Source organism: Aulostomus chinensis, chromosome 8, assembly GCF_037954235.1.
Source record: "Aulostomus chinensis isolate RoL2024-O1b breed Wild chromosome 8, RoL_Achi_v1.0, whole genome shotgun sequence".
Taxonomy (NCBI): domain Eukaryota; kingdom Metazoa; phylum Chordata; class Actinopteri; order Syngnathiformes; family Aulostomidae; genus Aulostomus; species Aulostomus chinensis.
Genome location: NC_141327.1, coordinates 9084076 through 9097368, shown reverse-complemented (window position 1 = coordinate 9097368; position 13293 = coordinate 9084076). Strand labels below are relative to the sequence as shown.

The following is a 13293-nucleotide window of genomic DNA, read 5'->3' as shown; positions in this document are numbered from 1 at the left end:
TTGAATTCTATTCTAAATTTGACAGGGAGCCAATGCAGAGAGGCCAGTACTGGAGAGACATGGTCTCTTCTACTAGTTCTCGTCAACACGCGGGCAGCAGCATTTTGGACCAGCTGGAGAGTCTTTAGGGACCTACTGGTGCTGCCAGATAGGAGGGAATTGCAGTAATCCAGCCTGGAAGTGACAAAGGCATTGACTAGTTTTTCTGCATCCTTTTGAGACAGGATGTGTCTGATCCTAGCAATGTTTCGTAAATGAAAGAAAGCAGTCCTAGAAATTTGCTTAATGTGGGCATGAAAGGACAAATCCTGATCAAAGAGAACTCCTAGGTTCCTCACGGTCGTGCTGGGGGCCAAGGTAATTCCTTCCAGGGTACCTATCTCATTAGATAGGGTATCTCTAAGATGTTTTGGGCCCAGGACAATGACTTCAGTTTTATTGGAGTTTAATAAAAGGAAATTAATTGTCATCCAAGTTTTTATCTCCTTTAGACAGGCCTCTAGTTTAGTCAGCTGATTTATTTCATGTGGATGCATTGATAAGTACAGCTGTGTGTCATCAGCATAACAGTGAAAATTAATTGAGTGTTTCCTAATAATGTGACCGAGAGGAAGCAGATAAAGGGTGAAGAGGATTGGTCCAAGCACAGAGCCTTGTGGAACACCATACGTGACTACAGTGGTTTCCGAGGGTTTATCATTAGTTAGTACGAACTGAGATCGACCTAGTAAATATGACCTGAACCAGTTTAGTGCAGTTCCTTTAATGCCAATGACATGTCCCAGTCTCCGTAGAAGGATATGGTGATCAATGGTATCAAAAGCTGCACTAAGATCTAATAAGACCAGCACAGAGACCAGTCCCTCATCTGATGCTAGTAGGAGGTCATTGGTAACTTTGACTAGTGCTGTTTCTGTGCTATGATGAATCCTGAACCCTGACTGGAAATCCTCTAATAAGCTGTTGCTGTGGAGAAAGTCACAGGGCTGTTTAGCAACTGCTTTCTCCAGAATTTTGGAGAGAAAAGGAAGATATATTTGATATTGGTCTGTAGTTGGCAAAACTTCTGGATCCAGGTTGGGTTTTTTTTTGAGAAGGGGTCTAATTACTCCCACTTTAAAGGACTGTGGGACTTAACCAGATAACAGCGACACATTGATCATATCTAAGAGGGAGGTGCTAACGAGGGGTAGAGAGTCCTTAAGTAGCTTGGTTGGGATGGGGTCTAGAAGACGGTGGATGGTTTAGAGGAGGAAATTATTGAACTGAGCTCATCAAGGCTAACGGTAGAAAAACTGTCAAAGTGTACGTCTGGTCCTCCAGCAGCCTCTAAGGCTTCTGAGGCTATAGGTGCCATGTTGTCAGCTGATGGCAGGAGGAGGGGAATTTTCTCTCTAATGACAATTTATATGACAATTTTGTCATTAAGGAAGTCCATGAAATCTTTGCTGCCCAGGGAAACAGGAATGCTTGGTTCAGTAGAGCTGTGGCTCTCTGTCAGTCTGGCTACAGTACTGAAGAGGAACCTGGGGTTGTTTTTGTGTTCCTCTATTAGTGCTGAGTAGTAGGCTGCTCTCGCTATACGAAGGGCTTTCTTATAACTTTTAAGGCTGTCTTGCCTTATTAGGAGACTCCTCCAGTTTGGAGGCGCGCCATATTCTCTCTAACTTCTGGGTTTTTTGTTTAAGCAGTCTGGTTTCTGAATTGTACCAAGTTGCTTGTTTCCTTGGATTTATAGATTTAGTTTTAAGTGGGGCAAATGAGTCCAAAGTTGTTCTTCAGGTGCCTGTTGCACTATCGATAAAATGATCAGTTTGGGAGGGACTAAGGTTGACAGCATTTTCCTCAGTAACAATGGGACACGACACTGAATTAAGCGCCACTGGAATCGCTTCCTTAAATCTAGCTACAGCCTGATCAGATAAACATCTGGAAACCACTGTTTTCCTGAGTGGAGTGTAGTTGATTAGAATAAATTCAAAAGCTGTATGAGTATACAGTGCTCATTTATGACATTTATGGTGACTGTTTTAAGATTCCTTTGAGCGTCCATAATCTGTTAAAGCTTGACATAAATGTTACTCTGTCATGATAGATAACTATAGTTTATAACTGTAGAATCAAGCATAGGACAATCTAAGTGGAGTTTGCATGTTCTCCCCGTGCCTGCGTGGGTATATGTCTTTATACGTCGGCCATGCGATGGACTGGGGACCTGTCCAGGGTGTACCTCGCCTCTCGCCCATAGCCGCTGGAATAGGCTCCAGCACCCCCCCCCCCCCCGTGACCCTTAACCAGAATAAGCGGGGGAAAAGAATGGATGGATGGATGGATAGATGGATGGATAACAAGCTTGAGAAAGAAAGGGTCAGAGTTGTGTTAAACAAACACAAATATCGTTCCATCTTTGGTCAAACAGAAAGCAAAACTGTATCCTCATCAAAGTCATCAGAGAGCTTGAGCAGTCAGTCCAGCTTAAACAGCACCACCAGCTAACAAGCAGATGCAGAAGCAGAGCTAGCTGCGAAACTGGAAAAATCTACCACCAACAATAAACGCACCCAAGGGGCAGCTACACGGTGATAGATGTGGCGATACCAGCTGACGACAACATCAGGAAGAAGGAACACGAGAAGGTTGAGAAGAAGGGTTTGACAGAACAGATTGTAACGTCACCCCGGATTGGCTGGCGGGTATAACGAGCCCCCTGATTTGCTGGCAGGATGGCCAATCCATGCCCCGTTCCCATGAGTGGGCGCTGTTTTAAACACGGTGCCCCGATCAGCTGGGTGGTGTGCACCGTACTGGACGCGTTAGCGTTGCATCCCGCGGCTAGGTTCGCTAAATCAGTGTACTGAGTCCCTCGTTGGATCGCCGTTGGATTGGGATCGGCTTCGTCCATTGTTGTCACCAAGCGACCGCCGCCGGTTGGATAATCGACGACGATCTCCGATCGCCTGCCACGCTAACTCATCGTTTTCCCCGGTAGGCTAAAAGCGAACTGGTTGCTGCCATAAACCAACAGACACTTAACGCGTCTCTGCCAGGTGAGCGCTTGTGATATTGTTGTGTTGGCTACTTGATGATCTCTCACTCTCCCTCCTCAGTTTTTTTTTGAATGAGAGTGTGTGGGTTTTTTGGACTAGATTAACTTTTTCCTTGAGTGAACTGAACTAATTTTTTCTCCTCCCTCTGGATTACCTTCTTTTTTTGTTGTTGGATTAGATTGAATACCTTTTTTTTGGGGGGGGGGGGGATGATTAATATTGACTGAGATTTTTTTTAGAATCCTCCCCCCCCCCTTCTTCTCTTTTGTGTTAATTCAAACTGTCAAATGAACTCCTGAACTGACCCTGAGCTAAACTGGGAAAAAAAAGAGAAATATAATTGTGTTGAAAACGGATCTGAGTTGTTGTTTGACTATTTCTGTTGTTGTGGGTGGGGGTACTTGCAAATTGGTGAGGGGAAGTTTTCATTATTTGCTGCTTACATTCAGGGTTGATTTTATTTTGTGGTCATCAAAGTTTATCGTTGATGCTCCCTTGTGTGCGTGTGTGAGGGGTACTAAAACGTGACAGAAAAAGAGACTATCCATCCATTGTCTTCCACTTACTGATACCTTAAGGGTCGCGGGGGGCTGGAGCCTATCCCAGCGTCAACAGGGGAGAGGTAGGGTTCACCCTGGACAGTTTGCAGTCCATCACAGGGCCAACATACAGAGACAAACAACCATTCACACTCACATTCATACCTACGGTCAATTTAGAGTATCAATCAGCCTAGTCCCCAATTGCATGTCTTTGGACCGTGGGAAGAAGCCGGAGTACCCGGAGAGAACCCACACAGGCACCGGGAGAACATGCAAACTCCACACATAAAGATCCCGTGCCCAAGCCGGGACCCGAAGGCAAGCCGGGACTGTGAGGCAACAGTGCTAACCACTGCACCACCGTGCAGCCTGAAAAAAAAAAAAAAAGACTAAGACAAATTATCATGTATCATTTATTGTCAGGCTTTATGCCTGGCTGGCACCCCAGAACAACCCAGTCCCCGAAAACTGTCACAAGACATGGAAGGGAAAGGCTGACGTGGTCCCTGTGGTAGTCAGAGTACTCGGCGCGGTGTCCCCCAAACTGGGAGAGTGGCTCCAGCAGATTCCAGGTACAACACCTGAAAACTCAGAAGAGTGCAGTCCTAGGAATAGCCAAGATACTGATTAGAACACTCAAGCTCCCAAGCCTCAGGTAGAGGACAAAAGCTACAGGATGACAGAGAACCACCCCGATAGGGTGAGAGGGAGACTATTTCTTTTTATTGATGGGCCATCAGGGCCAGCAAGGTCTTCTCTGCTGGGCTAAACATACTCAGAAAAGTTTTTTTTTTTTTGTAAATTTGTTTTGTAAATAAATTTTTTCTCCATAGTCTGTCATGTCAGAATAGATCCCTTGGTTGCGCTGCTTGCAGTGTTGTGTATTAAGGTAGAGTTTTTATCTGATCAAATATCAGCTGGCTTGTGTTGTCAGGTTCTGTGAAATCTGCCTGAGGCCTTCAGAGTCAACAGAGCAGGCTCCTGTGCACTGTAAGTGAATGGATACAGTCAGTTGCGATAGCAAATAAGAGCTTGAGTCTGTGATACCAAGGCCAGCTAAAGAGTCTTATGCTGAACTTGACATGTATGCATCCTGTGATTGGATAAGCATTGGTGAGAGCCTGAAAGGTGGCACTTTGCAAAATATCTGAACTAGCTACCAATAGCCATCACTGTATTTTTAAACAATTATGGCTGGAGGAAGAGGGATGTATTTGCAAATATACTTGCCATGCCATTTTCAAGACGGACCTTTCATGAAAAGTTGGATTTGTGAAAAGATGTAGGCAAACCCCATGCTGGATTTCAGCATTAGCCTCCATACCCATAGAAAACGACTTATTGATGCAAATGCAACACAAAGAAAAACTTTACAACAGAACCATTGAAGTCTTCTTGAGAAAGAAAGGAGGATGAATTTTTAATTTCGAATAAGCAGGCGCTGTGGAGGAAATCCATGTTCGAGAGTGCAAGCATTTAATATTTTATATGTTTTTGTCATTTTATTTCTTTAGTATTTAAGTAATGGTAATGAAATAAAATGAAAAAAAAAACAAAAATTAAAAAATAAATTCTGATCATCTGCAGTTTAGAATGTAAATAATGTGGCACATTGGGGCAGCTGTGACTGAAGTTCAGTCACAGCTGCAGCAACATGTTCAGTGATTTTGCTGTTGCATATTCTCAAAAAGGGCTGCACAGTGGTGCAGTGCTTAGCGCTGTGGCCTCACAGCAAGAAGATTGTGGGTTTGAGTCCCCGGCTCGGGCGTGGGATCTTTCTGTGTGGAGTTTGCATGTTCTCCCTGTGCCAGTGTGGGTTCTCTCTGGGTACTCCGGCTTCCCCTCACCGTCCAAAGACATGCAATTTGGGGACTAGGCTGATTGGATTCTCTAAATTGACCGTAGGTATGAATGTGAGTGTGAATGGTTGTTTGCCTCTGTATGTTGGCCCTGCGATGGACTGGCGACCTGTCCAGGGTGAACCCCGCCTCTCGCCCGTAGATGCTGGGATAGGCTCCAGCCCCCCCGCGACCCTTAATAGAAAGGAATAAGCGGAAGATGACGATGGATGGATATTCTCAAAAACAAATGCCAATATGTTGGCATTGTCATTATAAAGGATTGGAATTCCGGATGATAAGTTTTATATCGGAGGAAAATATACACACTTGGTCTTGACTGAACAGAATTGAGACTACCCTATTAGCGTACCTGAACGAACACCGCAAACATCCATTTCCTGTTGTCTCCTTCAGAATAAGAGCACATGTAACAGCATTTTTATTCAACAGTTAACAGAATAACCAAGCCCAATCTGTTTGCTTTTACTTTCAATTAATAGTTTTTTTCATTATTGTCTCATTGGTGTCTTATATGAAACAATGGCAATGCCCAGGATGAGAACTGTGAAGAAGGACCCAAACACAGGGGGCAGAGGGAAATGTGGCCAAGGTTCAGTTGTAGGTTGGTACCAAGAAATTGAAAGACATAGGGGTAGGAACACCAGGCTGATGGGAAAGGGATCACGCGGGGCCAGGATGAAGGCAGACAGGGCAGGCCTGCAGGCGGGGAGGGAGCAAGCAGGCAGGGAGTTTGGCAGAGCAGGACTGGCAGGTCAGGCAGGACTCTGAAATGCAGGTTTTAGGAGTGCAAGACAAATGAGATAACTCACGATCTGGCGAAGAACAGGGTGAATGACTGGGGTTTACAAGATATTTGCTGCCTTCAGGCCTGTCACTCAACAACCCAAAGCTACCCAAAGATACTTCCCCTAATTCTTCCTATGTTGCTTGGAAGAGCAAAGGTACTCCAGGTTCCGGTTATCTGTCCACACTAGTAAAGGATGCAGAGGACTCTTGTTGTGCTCAAATGACAGCATTTGGCCAAGTGCGTTTGAACTAGGCTTGGTAATAGGAACCGAAAGAACCAGGTCCATCGATAAGAAATGAATCAATCCATCGACATCAAATCCCTTTTTGAGAAGCGGTTCCCCTTAAAGATGCCAATAACGCTAAGATTCGGTTCATTATTCAAATCTCTTGATCACGTGTTCGTTTATTCAAATCTCTGGTAACATGGCTAAAATGGAGAGGAAGAAGAGGTCCAAAGCGTGGCTCCACTTTTCAAAGAAAAGTAATGATATAGCCGTGTGTAATTATTGTGACATGGAGCTGAGTTGCAAGGGGGGCAACACTTCCAACATGCTCAAACATACAGAAGCAATCCACAACCTCAAAGTGAGAAGTGCATGCAGTTTGTTCGAACCATGGAAGCAGAGTGCTAGTGCTAGCTGGACCGAGACAAGAGACACGGAGTCTCTGCCCTTCTCTGTGGCGTCCACTTCTAGCAGTAATGCCGCAAGTAGGAGTGTAGGATCAGACTGCATCTCAGGTTTGTGTTTAGTTAGTCCACCTAGCCAAAGTTTGTGATTAATTTTCTATAATGTTTAATAGCTAACGTAACCTTAGCTAGCTAGCTATGTCAGCCAGCATGACTGCTGAGCTAGCTATCTGAACTAACGTTAGTTATGAAGCATCACTAACATTAGTTGAACTAAACTATCATAACGTTACGTTAGTTTAGTTCAACAAGCTAACGTTAGCAATGCTTTAACTCGCTAGCTAGCTAGCTCAGCAGTCCTGGTTGACATAACGTTAGCTAGCTACGGAGACATTAGCTAAGCAAGTGAACAGGTAACGTTAGCAATTAAACGACTAACGTTAGTTCAACTGGCTAACGTTAGTGATGCCTTGGCTAGCTAAATTGGCTAACATTAGTGTTTTATGAATTAAGAACTTTGGTATACTGTTTCAGATGATGATGACAACAGGGTGAGCAAGGCGTGCAGTGCCAGCAGCATTGACAAGGGCAGTGGTACTACTAGCTCTGCCTCTGTCGTTACTCCCTTTACAATTGCGAAGTTAAACGCAGAGCGCAGCAGATTGAGTGAGAAGGAGAGCAACAATATAACTCGCAAGCTGACAAGGATGATGGTGAAAAGTCTCCTCCCCTCAACTTGGTAAACTTCAAGGAGTACAAGTAGGTTACATTGTATTTTGCTGACATGTACTGGGCAAAACGTAAAGCATAGCAAAAGCAAACGTGCCACCCTGATGCTTGGTGCAAGGGACCACTAAAATGGGCATTGTCAGGGTGTGTGAACTTAAGGTTATTTTGGTTAAATGGTGTGTGTAGACCTTGTATCATCACAGTCAGTGTGTATCTTCATAGTTCTGCTTCTTTCCTACTACAGTGTGCTGTAGGGAGGCTCTAGAGGCGTTGATCCCGAAGTACAAGCCCTTTGACAGACACAAACTGTCTGACATGCTGATCCCTGCCTGGTATGAGGTAGAAAAGGCCAATTTCATCTCTCAACTAGAGCAGGCTAGCAAGGTAGCCATCACACCTGACGGCTGGACCGCTGTCACACAGGATCACTACCTGACCGTTACTGATAACTTCCTGTGTGAGGGCAAGTTAATGGAAAGAGTACTCAAGGCCAGGGCTGTATATATATGCACAGACAGGGAACGCTATGGCTGAGGAGATTAATGAGATCCTGGAGGAGTTCCAAATACAGTCAAAAGTTGTAGCCGCCACAGTCGACAACGCAGCAAATATGACTGTCACCGCGAAGAAGCTCCAGCTGCTCATGTTCGGGTGCTTCGTCCACACCCTAAATGTGGCAGCACAGAAGATCTATACCCTCCTCATCGTCTCCAACTGGGCGGCGAGGATTCGTGCAGTCGTGGTGTGGATGAAGAGGTGTAACATGGCCAAAGTTGTCTTAAAGGACAAGCAGCAGCTGCTCAGTAAGGACACATTTCATAAGTTTAATGTGAATGATATGTGTAATGTTAATTTAATATTCTTTAAAGCATGCTTTATAATTTGTTACTCATTAGTATGCTAGAAAATTGTGTAAATGGGTGACTAATTTTTAGGAATACGTCGTTGATTTGAACAGTACTGGCCCTTGGATTGATATCTGTGCTTATATTTTCCAGGTCTTCCCTGCCATAGGCTGATCCTGGATGTAAGGACAAGATGGAATTCGCTTTATCTCATGGTTGAGCGATTTTTCGAACAGTTCCCTGCCATCCAGGCTGCTCTGATGGACAAACAGATCAGGAAGCAGGCAGAGAAAGGCCGGTATTTAACTTTTCATACTATAACATAGGTTCCAAAACTTTTTCTCTCTCGGGCCCCCCTTGGGTAGTCTGCAGTATAATAATAATGATGATGATGATGATGATGATAATAATAACAACATCCATCTGGAATAAATAATGATAATTATCTTCTTTGCAGGGTCAACAACTTTGACAATGCGGATTTCAAGAAGGCAGAGGAGTTTCTAGCACTGATGGAGGTGCGCTACACATCCACCCTCTGTGTCTGTGACAAATACCCAATCTGTGGCCAGATCATTCCTATTCTACAGAAGTTGGAGGCGCACTTTACTGTCAGCCAGGGGGACTCAGCCTTTGTAATGGCTGTCAAGCAGGCCATATGGGGCGATCTCTCCAAACGCTACCAGGTACAGTCTGTTTAATGCCTACCATAAATCATTTCATAAATTAGACTTAATGATAGACACTAGTCTTCAGCTGATCTTCCCTCTCTATGGTGTGTCATTTTCTTCCAGGACAGAGATGTGCGGTCTTTCTTGAGGAGTCTACGCTGATGGACCCAAGAAGGTTTCGTTACAGACTTGACGAGGACCTCATCTGGGATAGGCTGAGGAGAAGAGCTGTGGCAGCAAACACAGTGGAAGGAGTAGCAGCGGTATTGTTTGAAACGATTTATTGACTATAAAATATTGCAATATTTTATTGTGAGACTTGTGTTCACTTTTACTGTAGGACTATTTCAGCCTAAAATAACTTTTTTTCCCAAGCAGCCACTGAAAGAGACACAGCGGGAGATCGTCCTGGAGGAGGATAAAGTAGAGGAGGTGAGTTCAGCTCTTGATACATCAGATCATGGAGGAACACTAATCATTAATTACACTTGAAATCTGATATTGCACTTGGCTCATAATGATCTCACACACTGGACCATTGAATTTCAGAGTGCAGCAGCTGTGAAGAGGAGGAAGAGGACTGCCTGCTTGGACAACCTGTTTCCCGAGGAAGAACAAGCTGAAGAGTAGCCCATGCCACAGAGGAGCATCGCAGAGCGAGTCGACCAGGAAATCCAGATCTACAAAGGTCTTCCTCGCGCCAACATGCAAACCAACACTGCCATGTGGTGGTATGCAAAGAAAGACACTCTGCCCGTTCTGTCTGATCTTGCCGAAACATATCTCTGTGTCCAAGCCAGTTCCACACCAAGTGAACGTGTCTTTTCGACCGCTGGTGATACCATTAGTGAGGAGAGGAGCAGACGCGATCCAGAGAAAGCAGACATGTTAATTTTTCTACAAAAAGAACTGTTGAACACCCCTTACGTGGTGTGACAGGATGTCAGCTGTAGTGACAGACAGCATAGGGGAGAAAATAAGACTGTTCTAATGTCTGGAATGGATCGCCTGATTTTTTTTATTATGTATTTATGTATTTTTTTTCCAGAAAAAGAACTGTTGATCACCCCTTACATGGTACAACAGGATGTCGGCTGTAGTAAAGGACAGCATGGGGGAGAAAATAAGATTGTTCTAATGTCTGGATCCCAGTTTTGCTGGATGTTAGGGAAGCAGCAGATGTGCAATAAATGGGAGCATTTTTATAAACCAAGAATTATCAGTGTTTGTTTTTTTCTGTGTGTGTGTGTGTGTGTGTGTGTGTGTGTGTATATATATATATACATACATACATACATACATGGTATGTATGTATAGAATCGATAATGGCATCGACATCGATAATTCCTTATCAATTACCATCCCTAGTTTGAACCAGAAGTTAGAGAGGGAGAGGAGTGTTTTCACACTGAAAAAAATGACTTAAACAAGGTCTTCAAAAAAGGAGGTGCTTTTTAATTTCAAGAGCAAGAGCAGATGTTTCAGCTGTCCAGCTATCCTCAGTGCTTGCAGTGAATCAACTACAGACAAGAAATTAACAAGGACCCAGTGGGTTCAGAGCAATCAAGAGAAAGGTGTGATTGGAGGGGCTTTAGGCCAGACCCAGACAACAAGTAGAAATACAATTGATTTTTACAAAATTTTATAGACATTGATTTTCTAAAATAGATAACATAAATCTTTACAGAAAATATCATTGATTAAAGTCTTCATTCATCCCTTTTGGACAAAGGCTTCCAAGTCCAGAGATCCAGAAACATTCTCTCTGAAGCGGTGTTTTATTAAAGTCCCCACCTCTCCTTTTAGGCAAGACTCTTTCCACACACAGAAATCTCAGGTCAGTTACAGAGTGCCCTGTGGACTGAAAATGTAGGGCAACAGATGACATCCTATTAGATCTTCTAATTGCCCTCATATGCTCTAGAAGTCTTGCTCTTAAGGCCCTGGTGGTTTTACTTGAGTACAAGTCAGGTCAAGTCAATTTTATTTGTTCAGCACCAAATCTCAACAAAAGATATATCATGACACTATACAAGTGGAGCAGGTCTAGTTCCACACTCTTTCAGTGAATTTACACCCAACAATTCTCCATGAGCAAGCACGTCCTGCAACAGCAGCAACGAAAACCTTCCTTTTAACAGGCAGGAACATCAAGCAGATCCAGGCTCAATGGGGACAGCCTTTTGCTTTGGCCAGTTGGGGGGAAAGAGAGCAGGAGAGTGGGGCAGAGACAAAGACAGATAATGGAGGAAGACAGATATGCAGAAGGAAAGAGAGGGATGGGGATCAAGAAGGAGAGAAAAGGAACAGACTGATGGACAGACAGGGGCATGAGCAGGTGGCGCTAGGGGTGGCAGCTTGAGCCTCTTCAGGTCTGTCGCCTCCTCCACATCTGGGATGAGGGGAGCCCAAAGACTCCAGAGAAGAAGATGAGTTCGTAACACATATGAGCATGATTTATGTATACAACATACAGGAGGACAGAGAGGAAATAGAGGAGGAGAGAGAAACCCAGTGCACCAAGGGATATCCCCTGGCAGTCTGAGCATGTAGCAGCATACCTAAGGGTTAGCCTAAGTCAGACCCAACTATTATTGCCTTTATTTAACCAGGTCAGTCCCGTTGAGACACAATGATCTCTTTTTCAAGGGAAGCATGGCCAAGACAGCAGCGTAGAAAAGTTGCAACAATTACAAAACACACAGAAATCACACAGCAACAGAGATAAAATACATTACAAAATAGAAGCAACAGGACTAAGGCTCCGGGTTCACTTTAAAACAAGAACAAATGCGGTATGAAGCTGCTCGAACTTCTCTCACATGAGTTTTCAAAGATCAAAGGTTGATGAGCTCCTTTAACTTTAGAGTTTTCTGCAGTGCATTCCAAGCAGCAGGCGCAACATACTTAAAGCAGTGCTTACCAAATTCAGAATTAACTTCGGGCATGTTTAATACATAAAAATCAATAGAATGTAAGCGGTAATTGCTTTGGGATTTAGAGAAATAATTACATAAATAGTGGGGGAGCAGCACCAGGATAGCTTTATAAATAAAAATATGCCAATGTATAAGGTGGCGTGCTGCCAGAGATGGCCACTCAACTCGAGCCTATAAAGTGCAGTGGTTAATGAGGTCTTTATATCCAGTGACAAACCTGAAGGCACCATGATACATGGCGTCCAGAGAACGCAGACAATTTGCAGGGGCATACATAAATAAGAGGTCGCCATAATCAAGTACAGGGAGGAAAGTGGCAGCAACCAGCTTTTTCCTGGTAGAAAAAGAAAGAGGATCTGTGACAGAAAAAGAATCCCTGTTTCAGTCTTTTTCATCAAACCAACCAACGGCCTGCTCAGATAAACCTATGTCAAGCAGTCATTGCTTCAGAATAGAATGATCGACTGTATTGAAGGGCTTAGTAAGGTCAACAAAGAGAGCTGTACAAAATTTCTTATGATCCAGCCATTCTATATTGTATCGTAGATGAACTTTCCTGTACTTTTAGCTGGATAATAGGGGACTATGAGACAGGATGTTTCTGATCTTAGCAATGTTACGTAAATGAAAGAAAGCAGTCCTTGAGTTTTGCTTAGTGTAGGAGTTAAAGGACAAATCCTGATAAAGGACAACCCCTAGTTTCCTTACAGTTGTGCTGGGGTGATGCTATCCAGCGTACTTATCTCATTAGATAAGGTGTTCTAAGGTCTTTTGGGCCCAGCACAAGAACTTCAATTTTGTCAGAGTTTAATAAAAGGAAATCATGGGTCATCCATGTTTTTATTTCCTTTAGACAGGCCTCCAGTTTACTCAGCTGATTTGTTTCATGTGGGTGCATTGATAAGTACAGCTGCGTATCGTCTGCATAACAGTTAAAATTGAATAAGTGTTTCCTAATAATATGACCTAGAGGAAACAGGTATAGGATGAAGAGGACTGGTCCAAGCACAGACACTTGTGGAACACCATAATTGACTGTAGTGGTTCCAGAGGGATTATCATTGGTGAATACAAACTGAGATTGACCTAATGAATATGGCCTAAACCAGTTTAGTGCAGTTCCTTTAATGACAATGACATGTTCCAGTCTCCGTAGAAGGCTATGGTGGTCAATGGTATCAAAAGCTAAATAAAGAAATTCTCCAAGAATATCAGAAATTCTCAAAAACACAGTCTGTAAA

At 43.7% G+C, this 13293-nt stretch overlaps 1 protein-coding gene across 3 annotated transcripts; it reads left to right on the top strand.

The window, feature by feature from the left end:
* Nucleotides 1-7242: 7242 nt before the first annotated feature.
* Nucleotides 7243-10342, top strand: LOC147257016 (zinc finger BED domain-containing protein 4-like). Of its 3 annotated transcripts, XM_086210078.1 has the most exons (7): nt 7243-7627; nt 7842-8400; nt 8596-8740; nt 8900-9128; nt 9237-9376; nt 9492-9545; nt 9663-10342. In XM_086210078.1, exons 2-5 carry the CDS (start codon nt 8124-8126, stop codon nt 9273-9275), a joined length of 690 nt encoding a protein of 229 aa, XP_086066204.1. In that variant the 5' UTR covers nt 7243-7627; nt 7842-8123; the 3' UTR covers nt 9276-9376; nt 9492-9545; nt 9663-10342. The 3 variants fall into 3 exon arrangements, with proteins under 3 accessions (XP_086066204.1, XP_086066203.1, XP_086066205.1); XM_086210077.1 differs by having other exon boundaries at nt 7243-8400; XM_086210079.1 differs by having other exon boundaries at nt 7243-8400; nt 9489-9545.
* Nucleotides 10343-13293: the final 2951 nt, after the last annotated feature.